General features: G+C 35.0%; 1 protein-coding gene across 2 annotated transcripts; it reads left to right on the top strand.

Moving 5' to 3' along the window:
* Positions 1-5,662: 5,662 nt before the first annotated feature.
* On the top strand, positions 5,663-20,024 carry LOC140796652 (uncharacterized). 2 transcript variants are annotated; one of them, XR_012110498.1, is made up of 19 exons: positions 5,663-5,979; positions 6,679-6,810; positions 6,958-7,029; positions 7,833-7,903; positions 7,990-8,089; positions 8,196-8,294; positions 9,099-9,225; positions 9,563-9,699; positions 9,773-9,832; positions 9,999-10,234; positions 11,033-11,462; positions 11,751-12,074; positions 12,176-12,772; positions 12,947-13,120; positions 13,921-14,148; positions 14,221-14,504; positions 14,617-14,857; positions 15,536-15,658; positions 19,473-20,024. XR_012110498.1 is itself a non-coding variant. In XM_073149725.1 (19 exons), the coding sequence occupies exons 1-19, from the start codon at positions 5,803-5,805 to the stop codon at positions 19,603-19,605; spliced, it is 3,780 nt and encodes a 1,259-aa protein (XP_073005826.1). In that variant the 5' UTR covers positions 5,663-5,802; the 3' UTR covers positions 19,606-20,024. The 2 variants fall into 2 exon arrangements, 1 of the variants encoding a protein (XP_073005826.1); XM_073149725.1 differs by having other exon boundaries at positions 14,582-14,857.
* Positions 20,025-20,412: the final 388 nt, after the last annotated feature.

Here is a 20,412-nt window from a genome sequence, read left to right as displayed (position 1 = left end):
TTTAAGCTTATCAATATAAAAGCTAATCAACTTGAGGGGTATACGAGCAAATAATTAAATGAGGTCTTCTCTATTTTACACCGTTTTCACTACTAAGTTATGTATATATACATACTTCTGATGGGTCCTTCAATTATAGGAGGCCTTCTATAAGTAGAATGCTCTCCATTTCTACACGAGAGAAGTAAGATCCGGAGAAATAATGACAATAGTGTGATACATGAGAATACAATTATACAAATAGATGTTAACTATGCTATTTGTATAGCTATAATCTACGTCATATTGATTGTGTGCATCTAACAATTAGGATTCCACTCGTGTAATCTTACCGCCTCTAAGTTTTAATTTTGAACACGATTATAATCACCTAATCATCGAGGTTGGTCTGAACACATCATTACAGGAGTGTTAGTGTGTCGATCACGCATATCTAATAGCTCTTTATATTCAACTTCAGACACGATTATAATCATCAGATGTGTGCGATTAATAATTCAATGGTGTAAATAGAAAAGGTTCACCATCTAATTCACACACATATGTAACTTTTGTAGGATTACAATCTACATGACCTTCTACTATGCCGGTCTTGCTTACACCACCAGTCCACCACCACCTTGGACTATCAATAATAATATCAGTCCACCCCTCGATATATTTCGGTGATTTTAAACCTGATAACTTTTTAGAAAAAGGAACAAATAATTGTGATCATTTTAGTTAACAATTCCTTGGATTATCAATAATGTCAATCATCTAAAAAATCTTAAAGCATACAATGGTGGCACCCTCCCAGACGTGGTCCCTGTTTCTCGTCCACCAAACTTTCTTTTTATCTGTCATATCAGATATCAGTGCATCGATATTTTGTTAGTTTTCGACGTATACTTTTTATATAAACTCTACGCGTCGTTAACGACACAAGATTGCTCTTGCTAGAAAACCCAACAGCTTATAAATTGAAAGTTCCAGTACTATAATTTTCTCTATCATCCTCTCTAGATCTTTTAAGTTTTTAGCGTATAATTATTGTACTAATTGTAGTTAATACTCATGATCTTAATCTGGGCAATAAAATCTCTCCCTAGGGAATATTTTGCTCAGGATTTGGGATGTTTTTATTACCATGTGGTGTTCAAAGGAGAAGGGCCCAGTTCTTTTGCATCAGCTAAGGATCCATTTTGGCTATTTTTCAGCCCAAACTGCTTCATGTGCATCTCCATTGGGGAAGTCACTTAGCCAATTCATTCACAATTAAACCTTATAATCAAAATGATTTGTGTAAAACAATATAACTAGTTTATCGATAAATTATAGTTTATCCTCATATATATACAGTTTGGTCTATTTTTAATTTACTTATTTTCAACTTAAGCACTTAACTGTCAAGGTTATAAGTCGGTTATTAGTTGAGATGTACCTTAGTTGAGATGTATCGTGACAATAATAATGTTTGATTTGAGAATGACATGCATAATTTAGTTATTTAACAAGTTGCTTGTGATATAGGGTATTAGAAACTAAATGAGAAAACAAGAGTATTTTAGTATAAAAAAAAACTAAAAATATTTTTTATAAACCAAGGGGAGGTGATTTCTAATTAATCTTTTTTGCTAATCTTGCATTAGGAACTAATCGATAGCACTTTTGATTTATTTTTTTTAAATTTTCCTAGCATGGTTAGAATGTTGATGGTCAGTGGAGGTCTCTATTGTGTTAGAGTTTTAGATTACGAAATTGGAAAAGTGAAAGTTTTAGTAAGTAATTATAATTTATTATTATTTAGTAAAAATTAGAAATGTTTAGAACTTTTCATCAACCAAACACACACAAAAAATAATAATAATATTTGTAAATTATTTTTTATTAGTTGAAAGGTATGAACAAGGAGTCTAGAGATGTCAACTTAGTGATCTTAAATTCTTTTTAGAGGAAATTAAAATAACGCCACGTCCTACATTTAGACCATATTATAGATAAGACACTCTCTTTTTATTAATTTACTAAGAAAATACTGAGCAAGAATAGAATAAAAAATAAGAATGCTTCATCGATGCAAAAGACTAAGATACTATTCTTTCTCAAAGTTTATAATATAAAATATTTATTAATATCTTTTATTGCAAAAAATAAGATCTTCCTTTCTTTTGTACTGTATAAACCGAGTACTGTTAAATAGCTTTAAAAGAAATTTAAAAAAAAAATTATGCAATACAAATGATTTTATGTGAATTTAAAGTCATGTTTAATAACAATTAGTTAGATTTAATTGATAGAATAATGAAGAATAAAATGTATGTTATAATATTTTAGAAATCAATTATATAAAAGTAGGTCTCTTTCAACAATATAGTGAACGATTTGGTTATCTCCACTTGATTCTGAACGTTATCTATTTAAGGACTTAATAGTTTGAGAGTTACTTTGATATTATATATATAATCGAGTTTTTTTGTAGTAAATTTATCAAGAAAACGTTGCATCGTCACCCATGCAAGCAAAGCATTCTTTAATAATTCTTTAACAAATCACAACTAATACAACGTGACAATTATCTATATAAAAAGGGAATTATATATATATATATATATAGTAGCATGTGTGGTTGCAAACTTTATTCATAGAATTAATATTAAATGATTAAGCCATGCATGGGGAATCCATGACCATACTGTTCATACTACGTAGCCCTGACACGATCCATCGTGTCCATTTATTTTAATCCAAATAACTAGTTTATTATGTACTTACTTACATTAGCTCTCACATAAGACACTAACAACACATGACCATATTAAGTGGGTTAATAATTAATAGAAACAAGGGCATGACTAGATTAAGCTGTTTAGTTTGGCTCGGGGTCGACAGTTCAACGGTGAGGTGGTTTGAAAGACTAGCTCAACAACGTTTATGCCTGATTTATGTAGTGGTTAGCTTGTATATGGGTCAAGTAATGAGAGGGTTAGGTTAGTCTAGTTATCTAGCCTATTATTTTATATGCTCTGAGGTCTAGGCATGTTTGCATCTAAGGAGGACTGGCTCTTTGTCTAATCTATGTCTAAACTTACAAACTCTTGAATAATCAAAGGAAAATGAGAGAGGCACAATTTTACGGAGAATAGCGTGTTGCATCAAGGAGCTGTCATTGAGACTATCAAATAGTTGTAAAGGTGTTAACGAAACTAACTTGTTGATAGTTCAAGAACATCTAAGGTGTTGTCTCCCTTAATCTAGATATACAAATAGGTACAGCGACACCATGACTTATAATAACTAAGACAATCTAGCCATTTAAGATTCATCTTTAAATTTAGCATATAACTTTAAATTTTAATGACACTTCTATGTTTACAGATTTTTTAGGTATGTTTAGTAGCCAAAAAGTAGAATTCAATAAAGTGACCGACTTCACTATATTTGGTTGCTAGAAAGTCAGGTTTAATACAATGTCATAAATTGAGTTTTTTTTAATAAAAAGAATTTAAAAAAGAGAAAGTGAAGTTACTTTTGGTAAGTAGTAATAAAGTCACATTTTTAATTTAATTTCTATAACTAAACATAAAAAAGAGAGAAGCTATTAAAAATAAGTACTTTCGTCCTCCAATTTTTAGCAATTAAATACCAAAGGAAGCAAGTCAAATAGAGCTAGAGCTGCTTTTAGTACATAAAAAAGGTCACATTTTAAATTTATTTTCTACACTTAAATATAAAAAATTAATAAGTTTTTAAAATTATTTATATTTTCTCTCACTTTCTAGCAACGGAAACATCTCGAGAGAAAAAAAAAAACAAAACTTTTAAGAGAGAAAAGTCCAAACAAGAAGGACAACAAGTGGGACACCGGCTTTCCGGCTAAGCTACTTCAATTTTTTGTCTTCGATTTCTCTTTCTCCCAAGAAAAAAAAAAGACAACCGGTGGGATTTTTTTTTCCCTTTCAATTTTTCAAAGAGATGCTCACTCACTCACAAATTAAAATCTCATTAGAGCTCGTGTAAGAAGTACCAAACCCTAAGAACTACTAATAAAATCTTTTCTCTGCAATCATTGGCTACTGGAGTTTGCAACTTGGAGTTGAAAACTTTTTCTCCTCGGGTTGCCGAAATGATGATGCCATCTCTGCCGACATATCTTACCGATATATAGTCACGCCAATCACGTGCGCCAAATCGACTATATATATTCAACTTTTCTACCTCAGACCCTCTAAATTTCGTTATTCTTTATTCAACCCTTTTTCTTAAAACTAACTACTATGATCACCGTATTTTTAAAGGTACCCTTTAGACTATATGTACACCCCCCTTTAATTTAGGACAATTAATTAAAAATTAGTTTTATATGAAAATGAGTCAAATCTCTCTTATTTATAGGATTTAAAGAGCACAACCATCTATAAAAAAAATGAAAAAAAAATATATAGAATGGAAAAATGTCAACAATTTTAAGGGAAATCATCTATGGATTTTTGCATATTGGTATAAACTAGTGTCTTAAATGAAAATTGGGGCACTTCCAATTTTAATCTATTTATCCTATTTTTAAATTACTTGTATAGCTATTTTAACAAAATATTTCTTTTAACAGGGTGTTTTGTAGATAATAATCAAATGGGAAGTTTTTTAAATAACATCCATAATTTTTTAGAATTTTATAGCTCGACCCGTTTTTTTTATTATAATTTTTATATAATACTAAGTTATTATTTTGACTAACTTATCATTAGTTATAGTCTATAATTTTTAGTTTATGTATTAAATTACTAAAATACCTTTGAATATAAATCTCCATCTCAAAGCCACTATGTCCCACCTTAGCCTGTCCCACCAAATATAAAATCTCTCTCTTGATCTAATCGTTATCTTTATTATTCTAACAAAATATTCTTTGATTGATACTCTTTCGTTTAAAAATAGGTGAGTTTAGGATGCTATATAAAAATTATAAAAAAAGAGAGGGGTTATTGTTATAAAATCCTCTGGGATATTAGTAAACTTATATAGTGTTGTTATTTAAAAGATTTCCAATTTAAAAATAAGGAAACCGAAGTGCCGAACTAGCTTAGGTCAAAAGATGATAAAATAATAAAAGAAGGGGGTAAAATGTAATTGTTCTGTAGCGCTAAATTCGCTGGACAGAAAATATAGGGGATTGAATTAAAATAGTAGAAATATGGGGGGTTAAAATAAAATTGTTATATCGTGCTTAATTAGTGGATAAGTAATCAAAATAGAAACTGAGGGTGTAAAATAAAATTGTTCTATCAGGCTAAATGAGAGGCTAGCTTAGCAAAATAGGGATTGGATTGAAATAATGAAAGAAAAGGAGGGCGTAAAATAAACTAAAGGATAGGTCAAATGAGAACAGAGATTGAAAATTGAAAATAGTGAATAATGGAGCGGGTCAAATGAAAAGGAAATGGATTCAATAACGAATAACAACAAAAGTAGGGGGTGAAACAAATAGTTCCCTTTCCTTTTTTCTCCTCCCCTTTTTGGGGCTCGTGAATCACACGCGATCCGCAAATCCCCCCACCCCCACCCCACCCCCACCCCACCTCCCTTCTCTTTGTAACGCACGCATATAAGCGTGTAACGCCCACCACACCATACCAACCCAACCCAACCCAACCCAAATCCAAACCTGCCGTCTTCCCCCTTTTGTCCTCGTCACTCTCCTCTTCCCTCTCTCTTCCCCACCTCTCTCTCTCTTCCTATATCTCTCTCTCTCTCCACGTATGAGTTGTCCTTGCTGCCAAAAATAGAAGCTTTCTGGAGACTTCCATCCGGCGTTCGATTCAGATGGAGTCCAACGACGCCTCGGTTCCGTCGTACGAAGAAGCGGAGGCGGAGCACGTGATGAATTATCGGGGAGGATCGGTGCTCGGGAAGAAGACTATACTCAAGAGCGATCACTTCCCCGGGTGCCAGAACAAGCGCCTGACCCCCCAAATCGACGGCGCTCCCAATTATAGGCAGGTACGAATGAAAAAGATGGAATTTCGATTGATGTACTGGTGTTTGACATGATTCGGAATCTTTTCTTTGGTCGCTGGTTTTTTTAGTCTGGATGTGCTGTCGATGATGAAATGCGTCGGTTTTCTGAGAGGTTTAGTTGGAACTTGAACGGGAGTTCTTGATAAGCGTAGTTGCATATTTTTTTATGTTTTGCTCGGAGATGAATTCTGTTTTAGATCGTATGGGGATTGGGTTGGGGGTGGAAAATGAAGGTATGTTTCTTGATTTGTTGATAGATTAAAGTCCGTAATTGAAAAAGAAGATATGAACTGTAATATTTTTTTTTCGTTTTATTTAATACTCAATATTGTGTATATAACAGTCTTTTTGCGTGAGCATTGGTTGTTTGGCTCTTTATGTATAACGAAACAAACAGAGTAACAACTACTACTAAACCCTCCTAGTATTCTTGTCCATATTCTTTCTGCCTGGCATAACTATGGGATAATTTGACATCATTATGTTTGTGAACTAGGTGGAAGGGATCGTATGCATGACATATTGATGATGGTAATTTAAATAACTAGTTAATGACATTAATATTACATAAAAAATGTGCTTCATTCATGCTCTATATGCTTGTGTGATAAATGTTAGTACTTAGTACTTATATCTATTTACGTATGCAATGGTCTTTCACAATCAGCTGTATCTGTTCAGGCAGGTTCCTTGCGTGTTCATGGTGTTGCAATACCCACTGTTGATGGGATCAGGAATGTACTAAATCATATTGGAGCACAAAAGAAGGGAAAGCAGACACGAGTTCTGTGGCACAACCTACGAGAAGAACCAGTAAGATTATTTGTTACTTGAAGTGAAGTTGTATGTCTTGGATAAAAGTACTGGATTAGTTGCACTTAACATGTAATGCTACGCTATTTTCTTTCTTACCTTTTAGAATGCTTTCTTTGTCTTATGTTGTCTTTACTTGTTGATTAGGTTATCTACATTAATGGACGCCCTTTCGTCCTACGAGATGTTGAAAGGCCTTTCTCCAATTTGGAATATACGGTTTGTAGTTTAACTTCATTTATTATATATACACCCTAGAAAGAAATATTCTACCAAATTGGTGATTAATTTATGTACAATGAAATTTCTATTCTTTATATCCATCAATATAGTTGAAAAACACAAGCTAAATCTATTCATTGCTTTCGTAAATGTGCTCCTTAGAACTCAACTGTACAACGTACTGACAATGGGTATAGAAAAGAATCAACAATAGATAGGTAACATCCCTAGTGCTTTCTCTGAGGGTGGCAATTGTGTTAAGCCAGATCAATTAAGCCAGCACAAACACAATTCATTCAATAAATGGGTTGGAACATTTAACAGAAACATGACTTGTATAATAAACATGTTACATGTTATTTGGGTTTACACAAGTCATTTGTGATAGAAATGAGTTATCATATCATAAACAGGTTGATACAACCTAACTTGTTTAACTTAAAGGGCCCAATTTTGGGTTAAATGGTTGAAAGAACAAACTCGAACAAGATCCATTAATAATTCGGTTAGGCGGGCCAACCCATGTATTTCTCCATCCGATTATACTAAACTCAAGCTTGCTTAGAGCCTTTGGGTTCGTGCCAGGTCAAAAGTTGCCACCCTTGTCATTATAAAAGTCATTTAAGAGAGTTTGATATATCAAATCATTTTATGAGGAAAATGGAGCACTATGATGTATTAACATTGATATAACTGATTTACGTTAGCTGTCAATCTCATTCCTAACATATTCTATGATCTTCCTATTAGTAAGGCTCTCAGGTCTATCATTCTGAAAGAGGTTTCCCATGTAAATACAGGGAATCAACAGAGCTAGAGTTGAACAGATGGAATTTCGCTTGAAAGAAGACATCCTTCTAGAAGCAGCAAGGTATATTCTACTTGCAATACCTGATCTTGTTGCATTGCTAGAAATAGTCATCAAAGACCTTTCTTATTTGCAAATTGACTTAACAGATATGGAAATAAGATCCTTGTAACTGATGAACTGCCAGATGGTCAGATGGTAGATCAGTGGGAGTCCGTGGTGGCGGATTCCATTAAAACTCCTCTGGAGGTAATTACTGTCGTACTTTGTCTGGAATATGTATACGTACATGTTTTCCTCTCATAGATGCTGAAGAGGCGGCCAAGCCTACTGATAAAATTGACTCTTTTGTCAGGTTTATGAGGAGCTACAGCTAGAAGGATATCTGGTTGATTATGAACGTGTTCCTATAACTGATGAAAAATCCCCGAAAGAGCGAGATTTTGACAATCTGGTTTGTTGATTCAGTTTCTCTCTTTTGAATAAGTCCTTTTTCTTTGATAAATATTCCTTCATTTGAGATGTCCGCTGTAGGATGTGCACTATTGAAAACAAAAATATTAGGAGTAAATCCATGTGTTTCAGCTCTGTCAGCTCCAATTGACATGCTCCCATCTTTTATATCCTAATACCAGTTCATTTTGGAAATGAGGAATTAAGCTAGTCTTGCTCTCTTGCATTATGTCTCTCCTCGCGTTGAACAACTCTATAGCAAAGTGCAAGATATACTGATTAATACATTACCCTTGGCATGCTAAATATTCATTGTACGCTTGTCTGTAATGCCAAAACCTGGTTAGTAAGTTTAAACTCAAACCTTAATATTCACTGATGTACTCTTTAAATTATGCTAGTGACGATGAACCCCACCCAACCCCCCTTCCTGTGTGTGTCTATATATATATATATACACTTCCTCTCTCTTGGCAATGATCAATGATAATGACAACCACTGCAGCTGGTACCATGAGGGATGGTTGTGCAGGTAATGTGGCACATAGGGACATTGCTTGCTGCTTCCACATTGCCGATCACATATACTGTGTGGCATAACTCATGCTACCTGGCACAACAGTCAACGCTCAAATCAACAGTAATCTAGAGTTAAAGCTAGAGGTCCTGTGTTAGTATTTTGTAATGAGATATACAAGTTCATGGTTATACTGTGTTTGTTGTTAAAATTTTAATGTAACAAATGAGCAAATGTTAGGATGCATCCGAAATCTTTATTTGATAACTCGTAATTTTGGTTTAACAGGTACGCCGAATATCTCAAGTTGATATAGAAACAGATATTGTTTTTAATTGTCAGATGGGTCGTGGACGGACAACTACTGGTATGGTGATAGCGACCTTGGTTTACCTGAATCATATAGGGGCATCAGGCAAGTCTTGTTCTGCACATTACAGTTTACAAGTCTAATGGCCTTTGGATGTACACAAACAACCTGATATCAGAGAAGTTGTCTGTGGCACATGCCAAAGTACCAAGCTGTTTTTTTTACCCTACTTTTCTTTCCTTTTCTTTGAGCAATCTGTTTTCATGAACTTAATATCTCGCCTGCTATTAGAGTCCAGCAGGCAAGAAATTAATTAGTGTATAGACCTGGTTGCGCTTTTTAATAGATATATAAATATTCTTTTTTTTGGAGGGTCACAGTCTCAGGATTCTGCCAGTTTCTGTGTCCACATATATACTTACATCCTATCTGTGCAACACAGGTATTCCAAGGACAAATTCAATAGGGAAAGTCTTCAGTGCTGGAACTGATGTCACCGAAGATAATATGCTAAATTCTGAGGAAGCAGTACGCAGAGGTGAATACACTGTGATAAGAAGCTTAATTCGTGTTCTGGAGGTAATAAAGTTGAATATGCTTCTTTAACTCTTACCTTGTTCAATATTTGCTTATTAAAGTGAATTTCTTTTAGGGGGGAGTAGATGGTAAAAGGCAAGTGGATAGAATTATTGACAAATGTGACTCTATGCAGGTATATCTTGTCACAACTTTTCTGAAGATTGTTACTTTGTTTTAATAGTATGCTTAACATCAAGAAAGTCATCTGTTTGTAGTCTGAAGCAAGTACCTGTGCTTGAGCTATAGTATTTGATATTTCCATATTTTTGAGACATATTCTCTATGTGATTTGGTTACAGAACCTAAGAGGAGCCATCGCTACTTATCGTAATAGTATTCTTCGGCAACCAGATGAAATGAAAAGAGAGGCATCACTTTCTTTCTTTGTTGAGTATTTGGAACGCTACTACTTCCTTATCTGCTTCGCGGTTTATATCAACACAGGGAGAACTGCTCTGCGCTCCATTTCTTCGGACCAAACAAGTTTCTCTGACTGGATGCGAGCGAGACCTGAACTTTATAGCATACTCAGAAGGTGAGCTTAAATAGATATGTGGAATGTGAGTCTAGAGTGCAAAAGGTTTGGAACTAAAGTAGCATTTCACTTTATATGTCCATAATAATCAATGACATTATCAAGTATGGTAGGGCTTGTAGTCTTCTGTTTGTTCTCCTTTTTTCCTAAAACTTATGACGTCAAGCTTTTGAGACTTCAGAAATTTTGTACTGGAATTCCTTTCTGGCGTGCAAAGCTGATAGTACATTGACATGGGCATGGCATAAACATACTAACCAGTAGGCCTCACTAGCATACCAGTCCCTCCAATCTTGAAAGTTGTTCTCCATGATACTAATAACAATCTTACTTGTTCACTTGTTTCTATATTCTCTTCTCTCATATTTTAAGCTATGAGTATCATGAAGAAGACTAAGTGCTGAAAGTCAGAAATCATTCTATTACAGTACTGGTTACATGTTATTCTCTTCTACTCAGATTACTTTGAAGTTTAAACTTTCAACACTTAGGTAATGATTTCATGGGGTAATTTTTTGCGTGACCTAAAATTTGAAACTCATGGTTATGCAAGTCAGATATGTTGCCCTATTTTTTATTCACCTTTTAAGAATTCCACTGTAGTGTACTGTGTTGTATTAAAAAGACTATTTGCATAATTTGATATTGTAATGACAGTTCATAGCTTAGTAATTGACATGGACAATTTCTGCTTACATTTTGCATATTTTTATTTGGTTTGTGAGGATTTTTTTTTATTATTAAATGAAAGCTGGTTAAGCACTCCAACTTTTTTTTCTAAACTTTATGCATGTACAGGTTGCTTAGGAGAGACCCAATGGGTGCTCTTGGTTATTCGAGCTTGAAACCTTCTCTAATGAAAATGGCTGAATCTGCTGATGGTCGTCCATATGAGATGGGTGTGGTTGCTGCTACAAGGAATGGGGAAGTTCTTGGTAGTCAGACTGTTCTAAAAAGTGACCATTGCCCTGGTTGTCAGAATCTCAGTTTACCAGAAAGAGTAGAGGGTGCACCTAATTTTAGGAAGGTTCCTGGATTTCCAGTTTATGGTGTGGCAAATCCTACAGTTGATGGTATTCGAGCTGTTATTCAGCGTATAAGTAGTAATAATGGAGGGCAACCAATCTTATGGCATAATATGAGAGAAGAGCCAGTCATCTATATAAATGGCAAGCCTTTTGTGTTACGTGAAGTGGAAAGGCCATACAAGAATATGCTTGAGTATACGGTAATTCTCTTGAGTACACACTCCCAATCAGTTAGATTTTATGGATTGAATAGTGAATACAGACAAAATTAACATATGCTAAAAAATTAGGCTGCTGGCTTCTAAAAATTACAGTCTTATGATTGGAGGTAGCCTTTTTACAGAATCATTTAAATGATCTTGCACTTCTCCAATCAGAATCAACAACTTTATGTTTTTATTCATATGTGATTTAGTTTAGTCATTCCCGTCAGTCTACAAAAGCCACAATTTAATTAACTGACAGTGTAATACCTTGGTGTACTATAGGGAATTGATCGTAAAAGAGTTGAGAGAATGGAAGCTCGATTGAAGGAGGACATTTTAAGGGAGGCAGAGCGCTATGGTGGCGCCATAATGGTAATTCATGAAACAGATGATGGCCAAATATTTGATGCTTGGGAACATATAAATGCTGAAGCTATCCAGACACCTTTGGAGGTCTACAGATGTTTGGAGTCTGAAGGTCTTCCCATTAAATATGCACGTGTGCCAATTACTGATGGTAAAGCTCCCAAAAGTTCAGATTTTGACACAATTGCATCGAATGTTGCTTCTGCTTCCAAGGATACAGCATTTGTATTCAATTGCCAGGTATAATTCCTTCATTGTGTCTTGATTCTTAATGTAGGAAGTTGACTACTAGTGAAATAGATATATCAGCACACATTAATTTGATATATAATTCTTTGCAGATGGGTCGGGGCAGAACAACTACAGGCACTGTTATTGCTTGCCTACTGAAACTTCGAATTGATTATGGGAGACCTATCATACGAATGCCGTTGGATCATAGTTATGATGAAGAGTTGGACTATGGCTCCTCAAGTGGAGAAGAAGCCATAGGTGATAAGAGTCCCTCTAATTCAAAGTCTGAAAATGTGAAGGAGCTGCACCACACTTTTGGAATCAACGACATCCTTCTATTGCGGAAAATAACAAGGCTATTCGATAATGGGATTGAGTGCAGGGAGGTTTTGGATGCTGTAATTGATAGATGCTCAGCTTTGCAAAACATACGCCAAGCAGTTTTGCAGTACAGGAAGGTAATCAATCAACAACGTGTAGAACCACGGGTACGGAGGGTTGCATTAAATCGTGGAGCTGAATACTTGGAGCGATACTTTAAGTTAATTGCTTTCTCAGCATACCTTGGAAGTGAAGCATTTGATTGTTTTTGTGGGCAAGGGGAAACTAAGATCTCATTTAAGACTTGGTTGCATCAAAGGCCAGAGGTCCAGACAATGAAATGGAGCATAAGACTACGCCCTGGACGAATCTTCACCTTACCTGTAAATTTCTTTCTTTTTTAAAATTATTATTTGCTGATGTGTGTCCGTATGTGCATCTGCGTGTGTTCCCAATGTGTCATTTGTTTTTTGTGCTTGACCAAGTGTGACCCTGGAAAAGGCTGAGAATTGGCAATATATTCTTTTCGAAAGTAATTATAAATTTATTATTGCCAGGATGAACCAAAAGAAGATAATGAATCTCGGCATGGTGATGTAGTGATGGAAGCAATAGTTAAGGCTCGTAATGGCTCTGTACTGGGGAAAGGATCCATACTTAAGACGTACTTTTTTCCTGGCCAAAAGAAGTCCAGCTGCATGCACTTCCAAGGTGCTCCTCATGTTTACAAGGTATGTTTTACAGTGAAAAGCTATTGTCAGCATATTGTACTTGCTCGATGTAACCCGAAACACATAATAGGCTAATAGCAGCTTCATCTTTTGGGTTATGAATTTTCTCTTGCTAATGTCCATCTAACACAGTTCAAGAGATTCGTGGTGGAATTTGATGCATAGCAAAATGAAACATATATAGAAATATCCAAGACTTAAATTTGGGTGTGGTCGGGGTCTAAATTTTTGTCCAGCGTTTCAATCAAGGATCTTACCCACTTGTAACCCTGCAATATATATCAATCTGTCTCAATAACAGATATGAACTAACATTGTAGGAAAAAGTTGCATAAAATCTCAGATCCTACTTCCAGCATGGGAGCTTCTAGTATCTTCATGTATGTAAACTACTAGTATCTTTCTGGAATTATATTTATCATTACATTCATACTCTCCTTATGCTAGTAAATTGCTAGTATCTTTATGTTAACCTCTTGCTTCTATCATGAGTTCTTAGTTACTTTGTTATGATTATCTTTAAAACATAATATGCATGACAAGATACCTAAATTGCAATATGATATAACTATAACATTTTTTGTACTGCACAAAGCTCCTATTAATGTAATGTCTGCAGAGGGAAACATGCACCCAGCCTTACTCCCGTTACGGAAAGAGCGCCATCTATTCACGGTTCTCCTAGTATATGCTTATTTATGAGGAGAATTCACAGTAGCTAATACTATAGCTCTAGTATGAATAAATGAGTATATTCTTGCAGAAAGCATGGAATTAGTTCCTAGAAACTTGTTTTACAGGTGGATGGATATCCTGTATATAGCATGGCTACTCCAACAATTAATGGTGCTCGAGAGGTGTTGTCTTATTTAGGTGCTAAAGATACAACAGGAAGGACTGGTCACAAAGTGGTAATAACAGATCTCAGGGAGGAAGCTGTTGTTTACATCAATGGCACACCATTTGTTCTTAGAGAACTAGATCAGCCTGTTGATACACTTAAACATGTTGGAATTACAGGCCCATTGGTGAGTCTATTATTTAAAATCATTTCTACTAATTGTCCTTGCTCTCTACAACCCATATGACTTTTTATGCAGGTTGAGCACATGGAGACAAGGATGAAAGAGGATATATTTACTGAGGTTACACAATCCGGTGGTCAAATGCTTTTACATCGAGAAGAATTCAACTCTGCTTCAAATCAATCCACTGTGATAGGTTATTGGGAGAATATTTCGTTGGATGATGTTAAGACACCTGCTGAAGTATATGCAGAATTGAAAGATGAGGGTTACAATGTTGAATACAAGCGGATACCACTAACTAGAGAAAGAGAAGCATTAGCTGCAGATGTCGATGCAATCCAATCTTGTAGAGATGAGTATGTATAAGATCAATAGCTTTTGTTCATAGGGTTAGCTGATCTTTTCAAGGATTTAATAGAGTTCTCCTCTTCAGATCTGTTAGGTACTTCCTCTTTATTTCACACACAGGATTTGGGGGGGTTGCTTATGCTATGGCCATTACATGTCTTGGACTGAGTGCTGATGTGAAATTTGCCACAGAGCAAACAGCAGAAACACATTTCGTATCAACATCACCATCTGAAATATTTTACCAGAACTCTGATGATGATGCACTTAAACAGGGTGATTATCGTGACATACTAAGTCTTACAAGAGTACTGGTTTGTGGCCCTAAGAGCAAAGAAGAAGTTGACATTGTCATAGACAGGTATATTTTTGTGAGTTGTGGCATTCCTTGCTAGGGTTCGGTATATGACGAATCAACCTTGAATGCATTATTGCATATTATATGCCCAATATTTAGTCTTGTATGCCTAGAAAGCTAAAACTTATAAAGTTTCTCCTGTTTGAAAGCAGGCTAGCAGTTCTATGTGCTGTTTCAGGACTTCTTTTTTTGTTATTTTTTCCTTTCTTTCTGATACCTTAAAATGATCTTTGCTTTTCATGAAATTGGAGAAGGATACTTTATAAATAATAGTTTCTGTACCAATAACTATTCATCAACTAATTGCCTGCCATGACACATCACAACTCTATTATGTGACTAATTCTAGTTGTTTTTTGTTGTTACACAACAGTGAGAACAAAGTATACATTTTAAGGCCTGATTTTTCTGGGTTTTTCCTCTTGGATTTCCTATTTATAAGAAGAAAGTGGTTCTTCAGAGCAGAATGACAGAAAACATTTACATAGCCAAAGCAAATTGGTGAAACCAATAGCTCTTCTGCTTTTGCAGGAACATTAATTGTGATTGCATTGTCCTTAACTTCACTCTTATCTTACCCACATGTCTTTGGTTTGTGAGATATATCCTGGTTTATTAATTCCCCCATACACATATTTGTTCTATCATTTCTGACAAATAGATCTCTCCAATCTTTTAAAGGTGTGCTGGTGCTGGGCATCTACGTGATGATATTCTACGTCATAAGAAGGAGCTGGAAGGCTGCCCAAGTGATGATGATGAGACCCGGTCGCATCTCATTGATATGGGCATTAAAGCTTTAAGGTTAGAATGGTTTCACAAATTTAAGGTTCTATTGTACCGTATTGGTTTTGTCATTGTATTTTCTTGTTGTCTGCTAATAGATAGCATTAATTGCTTAAACTATGTGAAGCCCTTAATTTTAAGCCCAGTGACCTTAGTTCAAGGTTGACCATCCTCATTATTGTGCCGAAATTTGTACCCATGTCAGGAACCAACTATATCAATTTGAATTTGGACATAAGAACTATTTCTTTTGGCGGGTACTGGAAGTTGCATTGGTTTAATGTTAGACTATGTTCTATGTGGATACCACTGTTTTATCTTAACTAAATTCAGTTGTAAAATTTCTCAACCTATAATGAAAGATTTGTGTCACAATGTACTCTGTTCCATTTGGGAAATATATCTAAACTATAAAAACCCTGTCCTGTGTGTTTAAGGAATGAGCTTTGGAACTTTTTGCTTGAACTTCCTCCTCTTTTTGTGGAACATTCATGCCTCTGAAACCATTTAATTAGTAAAACAAATGATGGTGGAATTTCAACTTGATTCTCCCAATAGGAAAGGTGATATGCATATGCATGTCCATAAATGACGTGAAGGAGCATTACTATAATGGCATTTAACAATATATGTGCACTTAAGGTGAGTGTGTACTAGAAATTAGCTTGAGTTAGCAAATACTTATTGCTACACACTGTTGCTATATTTTAGTGTGGTTGTGGTAAATATCAATGACAACAAAGAGAGTGAATAGTGCTTTGCTTTTGATTTCCTAGTCAATAGCAAGATGTAGGATGAGTGCATCAGGTAATTTAAAGAAATAAGAATTGTTTCTGTTTCATTATATCTAAGACGCACGAATATGGACACGGGACACAAATACGAGACATTTTAAAAAAATAGGCCACGACATGTTTAAGAAACAACAAAATAAATAAATAAAATCATTATATATAATTGATATGTTTGAAGAAATATTTTTCTAATCTATAATATAAATACACAGTATGCATAAACTATTCATGAGATAAAAAAAAAGTATTCACAATACCACAAAAATATCACAAGTCAAAATGATAATACTAATATGTGATAATATTATTCAATATTATGAGAATAAATAACTAACTACTATTATTTAACTACAGCAGATGGAATAAGTGAATCAATGATTTTTGCATTAATTTGCTATAATATTAATTTTCTCTGATGCACTGACTTGTGATTGCAACATTATATTTCTGCAGAATATGCAGGAAATTCTTATAATAGATAGTTTCTATTATAAACTTTTGTAGCGTATTATAAATTTTATGCCTAAACGTGTCTCGAGAGTGTGTGTGGCCAAATTTATTATATATATTTTTAAATATAGAAGTATCCGATACGTGTCCAACGAGTGTCTGATAAGTGTCAGTGTCCGATAAGTGTTGGACACGGCATGCTACTTGAAGTGTTTGTGCTTCGTAGCACTATATTCTTTAGACTTGAAGGTTCTGTTTTTGACCTTTTATTATAGAGGAAATAGTTTTACTGGAGATTCAAAATCATTATACATCCTTGGATTGAGAGTAATTATCTGGAAAATAATAAAGGATACTTGAGGCAGGGGGTGGTGTTGTACTTCTGTTGTCTTTGTGCGTAGTATATACCTGAGAATAGAAGGCACCCCAATAGGTTAAGGAATTAGAAACCATAATACAAGAACCCGAAAAATAATAGGAGGATAAGCACAGAGGACCACAATAATGTAGAGAGAAAATGATGGATCATTAAGTGAAGCATACGATACTTTCAGTCCATCGTGCCATTATTGAACTCTGCAAGTGTACTAAAAAAGCCTATCTTGTGCAATGTTCCGAAAAGCGCGGTACGCAAGCAGTCACCCTCACTATATAGCACATACAACCTAGCATTTTAATATATTAAAAATATTATATATGTAAATTTTGATTGGTAATAGACTAGTTTTATGTAAAATGTATCGTACTGTGTACACCCAAATAACACTGGGCAGAATCATGTTTTATCAAAAATATAAAACTACGACTTACAAATGGTAATTAATTGAGAAGCTAATAAAGAAGTAAATTACAAGTTGTTTTTACTGTTGGTTGATATGCCTACCTGCACCCATGCCCGCTAAACAATCCACTTAAATCATCAAATGGTCGCCAAAAATTGTATAGGCGGCCTATTGCTAGGCCACGTATGGCCTATGCGCGGCGATCCATAGGCTGCGTCTCCAAGGCGCTCGCCTACTGTGGCCACCAAACTGTCTTTGAAAACATTGATCTTGCATTTATAGTTTTATACACATATACTTCCAAAATTGTGTAGATTTTTCCTGAGTAAAAAAATGGTTTTCCTTTTTCCTTCATTGTTTGGTAAGAGTAAAGACACTCTAATAAATTTAAGGAGCTTCTCCAAACCCATGTACTTCTAGTGAAACCAACCTCATATAAGACCAACTAATTCAATAGCCACATCAGATTGTTTTGGTTTTGATTTTTTTTTTTTTTTGTCTAGAAAGTTGGTGACATAGAAGGTTAGTTCTAAATGAAAACATTTATGGCTTAGAGTAGGTCAATAGAAAATAGAACAATGATCAAACAACATGATATGATAGAAATTGGAAAGATAGCCTAAACTATTCAATTGTCATGTAAAATTATGCATTTACAGCTGGATATAGAACGATGTCTATTGGTTTGACTTTGGGGAGATTTCCTTCTTGTTTTCCGTTGTATTCTTTATCCTGAAGTTTCTGTAATCAATTACTACCACTTACACCTGATAGTTACTTGTATCTATTTTTCATCACATGGATATTCATATGGTGTAAGATATTTTTACCCTTTGGTACATCATTGGCTGATATATGGTTATAGTCTTTGAAAGCAATGTTGATCTTTTTGGAGGGTGGGGAGTGTCGTAGTCAGCCATTTTTGGACTATGTTAAGTATCATTCAGTACAGGTGCATAAATAGTTGAACTTACCAATTATGACATGGCAACGTAAGAAATAGTAAAGTAAACCAACAGATCTTTTTCATGGTTCAACTTCAACTCTTTTTCTGCTGATTGTTTTTGCTCAGACACTGCTATCCAGATTATTTCCAAATCTGGCCTCATTATGTATACTTAATCTTCTATTTTCTTTCCAATGTATACTTAATCTTCTATTTTCTTTCCAACCCTTCCTGCAAAGCCTCAAAATTGAACATGAAAGTGCATGCTTGCATATTTCTCTCCATGACCATCAGAGAAGTTAACAAACTTATCACTCTAGTTAACTGCCCGTGCAATTGAGCATGCTATTTGGAACTTGACCGTGCCATTTGGAAGATGTCTTTTGTCTGATTCGCTTATAGAAGTTTTAGGGTAGTTGGTGTTTTTCACTGGTTGTTAGGTGATGGGAATCTTGTTCAAGTGATGCAAAATGACGCAGACGTAGCACGTGATGAGCAATGAGAAATGATTTGTCAAACTGGTTGATGCTGTTAGATGTTATATGTACTTTATGGACAATAATGGCCTCTCGGTCTTTCTTCAGTTATAAACCTCCACATGCTTGGACTCTGTAGCACTTATTACATGAGGAGGAAATATAGAAATACTTTCTCATATATATCAACCATGAATAGTTTTGTTCAGCAGCTACTGCATATAAGTGCATCATTAGGCTTCCTATCAGATGCTTATTTCATTTTTAAGTTTTCTGTTTGTCGCATCTCACTATATCAGTATGGCATTTGTACTTCTGTGTATTCCAAATAATTACAAATGGTTTTATTATGCCACTGATCCTTTATTATTATTTTATTTGCAGGCGATACTTTTTTTTGATCACTTTCAGGTCTTACCTCTACTCCTCCTCTCCAAGAGAAACAGCATTTTCGTCATGGATGGAGGCCAGGCCTGAACTTGGCCACCTCTGTGATAACTTAAGACTAGACAAATAGATGACGATTTGGCCCTCTCTGGGATCTTCTGCACAGGTACCCAATGAACTGGTTAAGCTGAAGAAATAAACAAAGGGTTACAAAAGGCAGAAAGAAATGAATGGGGGTTTTTGGGCCTTGGGTTGTGAAATATCATACTGAAAATAGTAAGTGAGAGTTGCACCTATAAGTGTACAGTTCTTCAGCTAATAGTGATATGTTCATCTTAATTAAAGACTGCTGTTATGTTCATCTTTATTGATCTGTTCACAGCAACATCGAGTTAATGCCATATGTTCATAAGTGGCATTCTCTACATATAATGTGATTCTTCAATGTTGTGTAAACTTTCAGTGGTTACTGTACTTGGATTACCTGCATGTTTTTGCCATTTTGTGCATAGTTAATGTACCTTCAGACTCTGTTATATTTCTGGTACATATTTGCTGATATAGTATGAGCAGAAGAAGGGGAGTAGATTATATTTGCCAAATCTAACACAGTCATTTATGTATTGTTTCAAGGTCTTGCATTAACTATCAGCAGTTATTGCACTAGAAAATGCTGGCAAACTGTCAAACTCATGCATCCAAATATTGTTGTGCAATACCCACTCTGCCAAGTAAATGATATTGTCAGTCTTTTGCAAATATTACATGTGTTTATTTTGTTTTTATGCATCACCAATGAGGAGCTTGGGACCTGGGCTCGCATTCATGGTAAGTGGTCAAATTGCCTAGTATAAAATACCTGTTGAAGAATCTATAGAGGCTTGTAGATATGGCCCATAAATGCCACGAGTTTGCACACAAGATTGAGATGCCATAC

The sequence above is a fragment of the Typha latifolia genome, chromosome 10 (genome assembly GCF_019914945.1).
Source record: "Typha latifolia isolate L0001 chromosome 10, TyphaL0001v2, whole genome shotgun sequence".
In the NCBI taxonomy this organism is placed as follows: Eukaryota; Viridiplantae; Streptophyta; class Magnoliopsida; order Poales; family Typhaceae; genus Typha; species Typha latifolia.
The sequence above is the reverse complement of the archived record's forward strand: the minus strand, read 5'-3'. Positions and strand labels throughout refer to the sequence as shown.

Coding starts and splice junctions, on each gene's coding strand:
- LOC140796652 (XM_073149725.1), top strand. CDS start 5,803: ATGGAGTCCAACGACGCCTCGGTTCCGTCGTACGAAGAAGCGGAGGCG. Junction 10,235..11,032: donor CTTTATAGCATACTCAGAAG/GTGAGCTTAAAT, acceptor ATGCATGTACAG/GTTGCTTAGGAGAGACCCAA. Junction 15,659..19,472: donor ATGGGCATTAAAGCTTTAAG/GTTAGAATGGTT, acceptor TTTTATTTGCAG/GCGATACTTTTTTTTGATCA.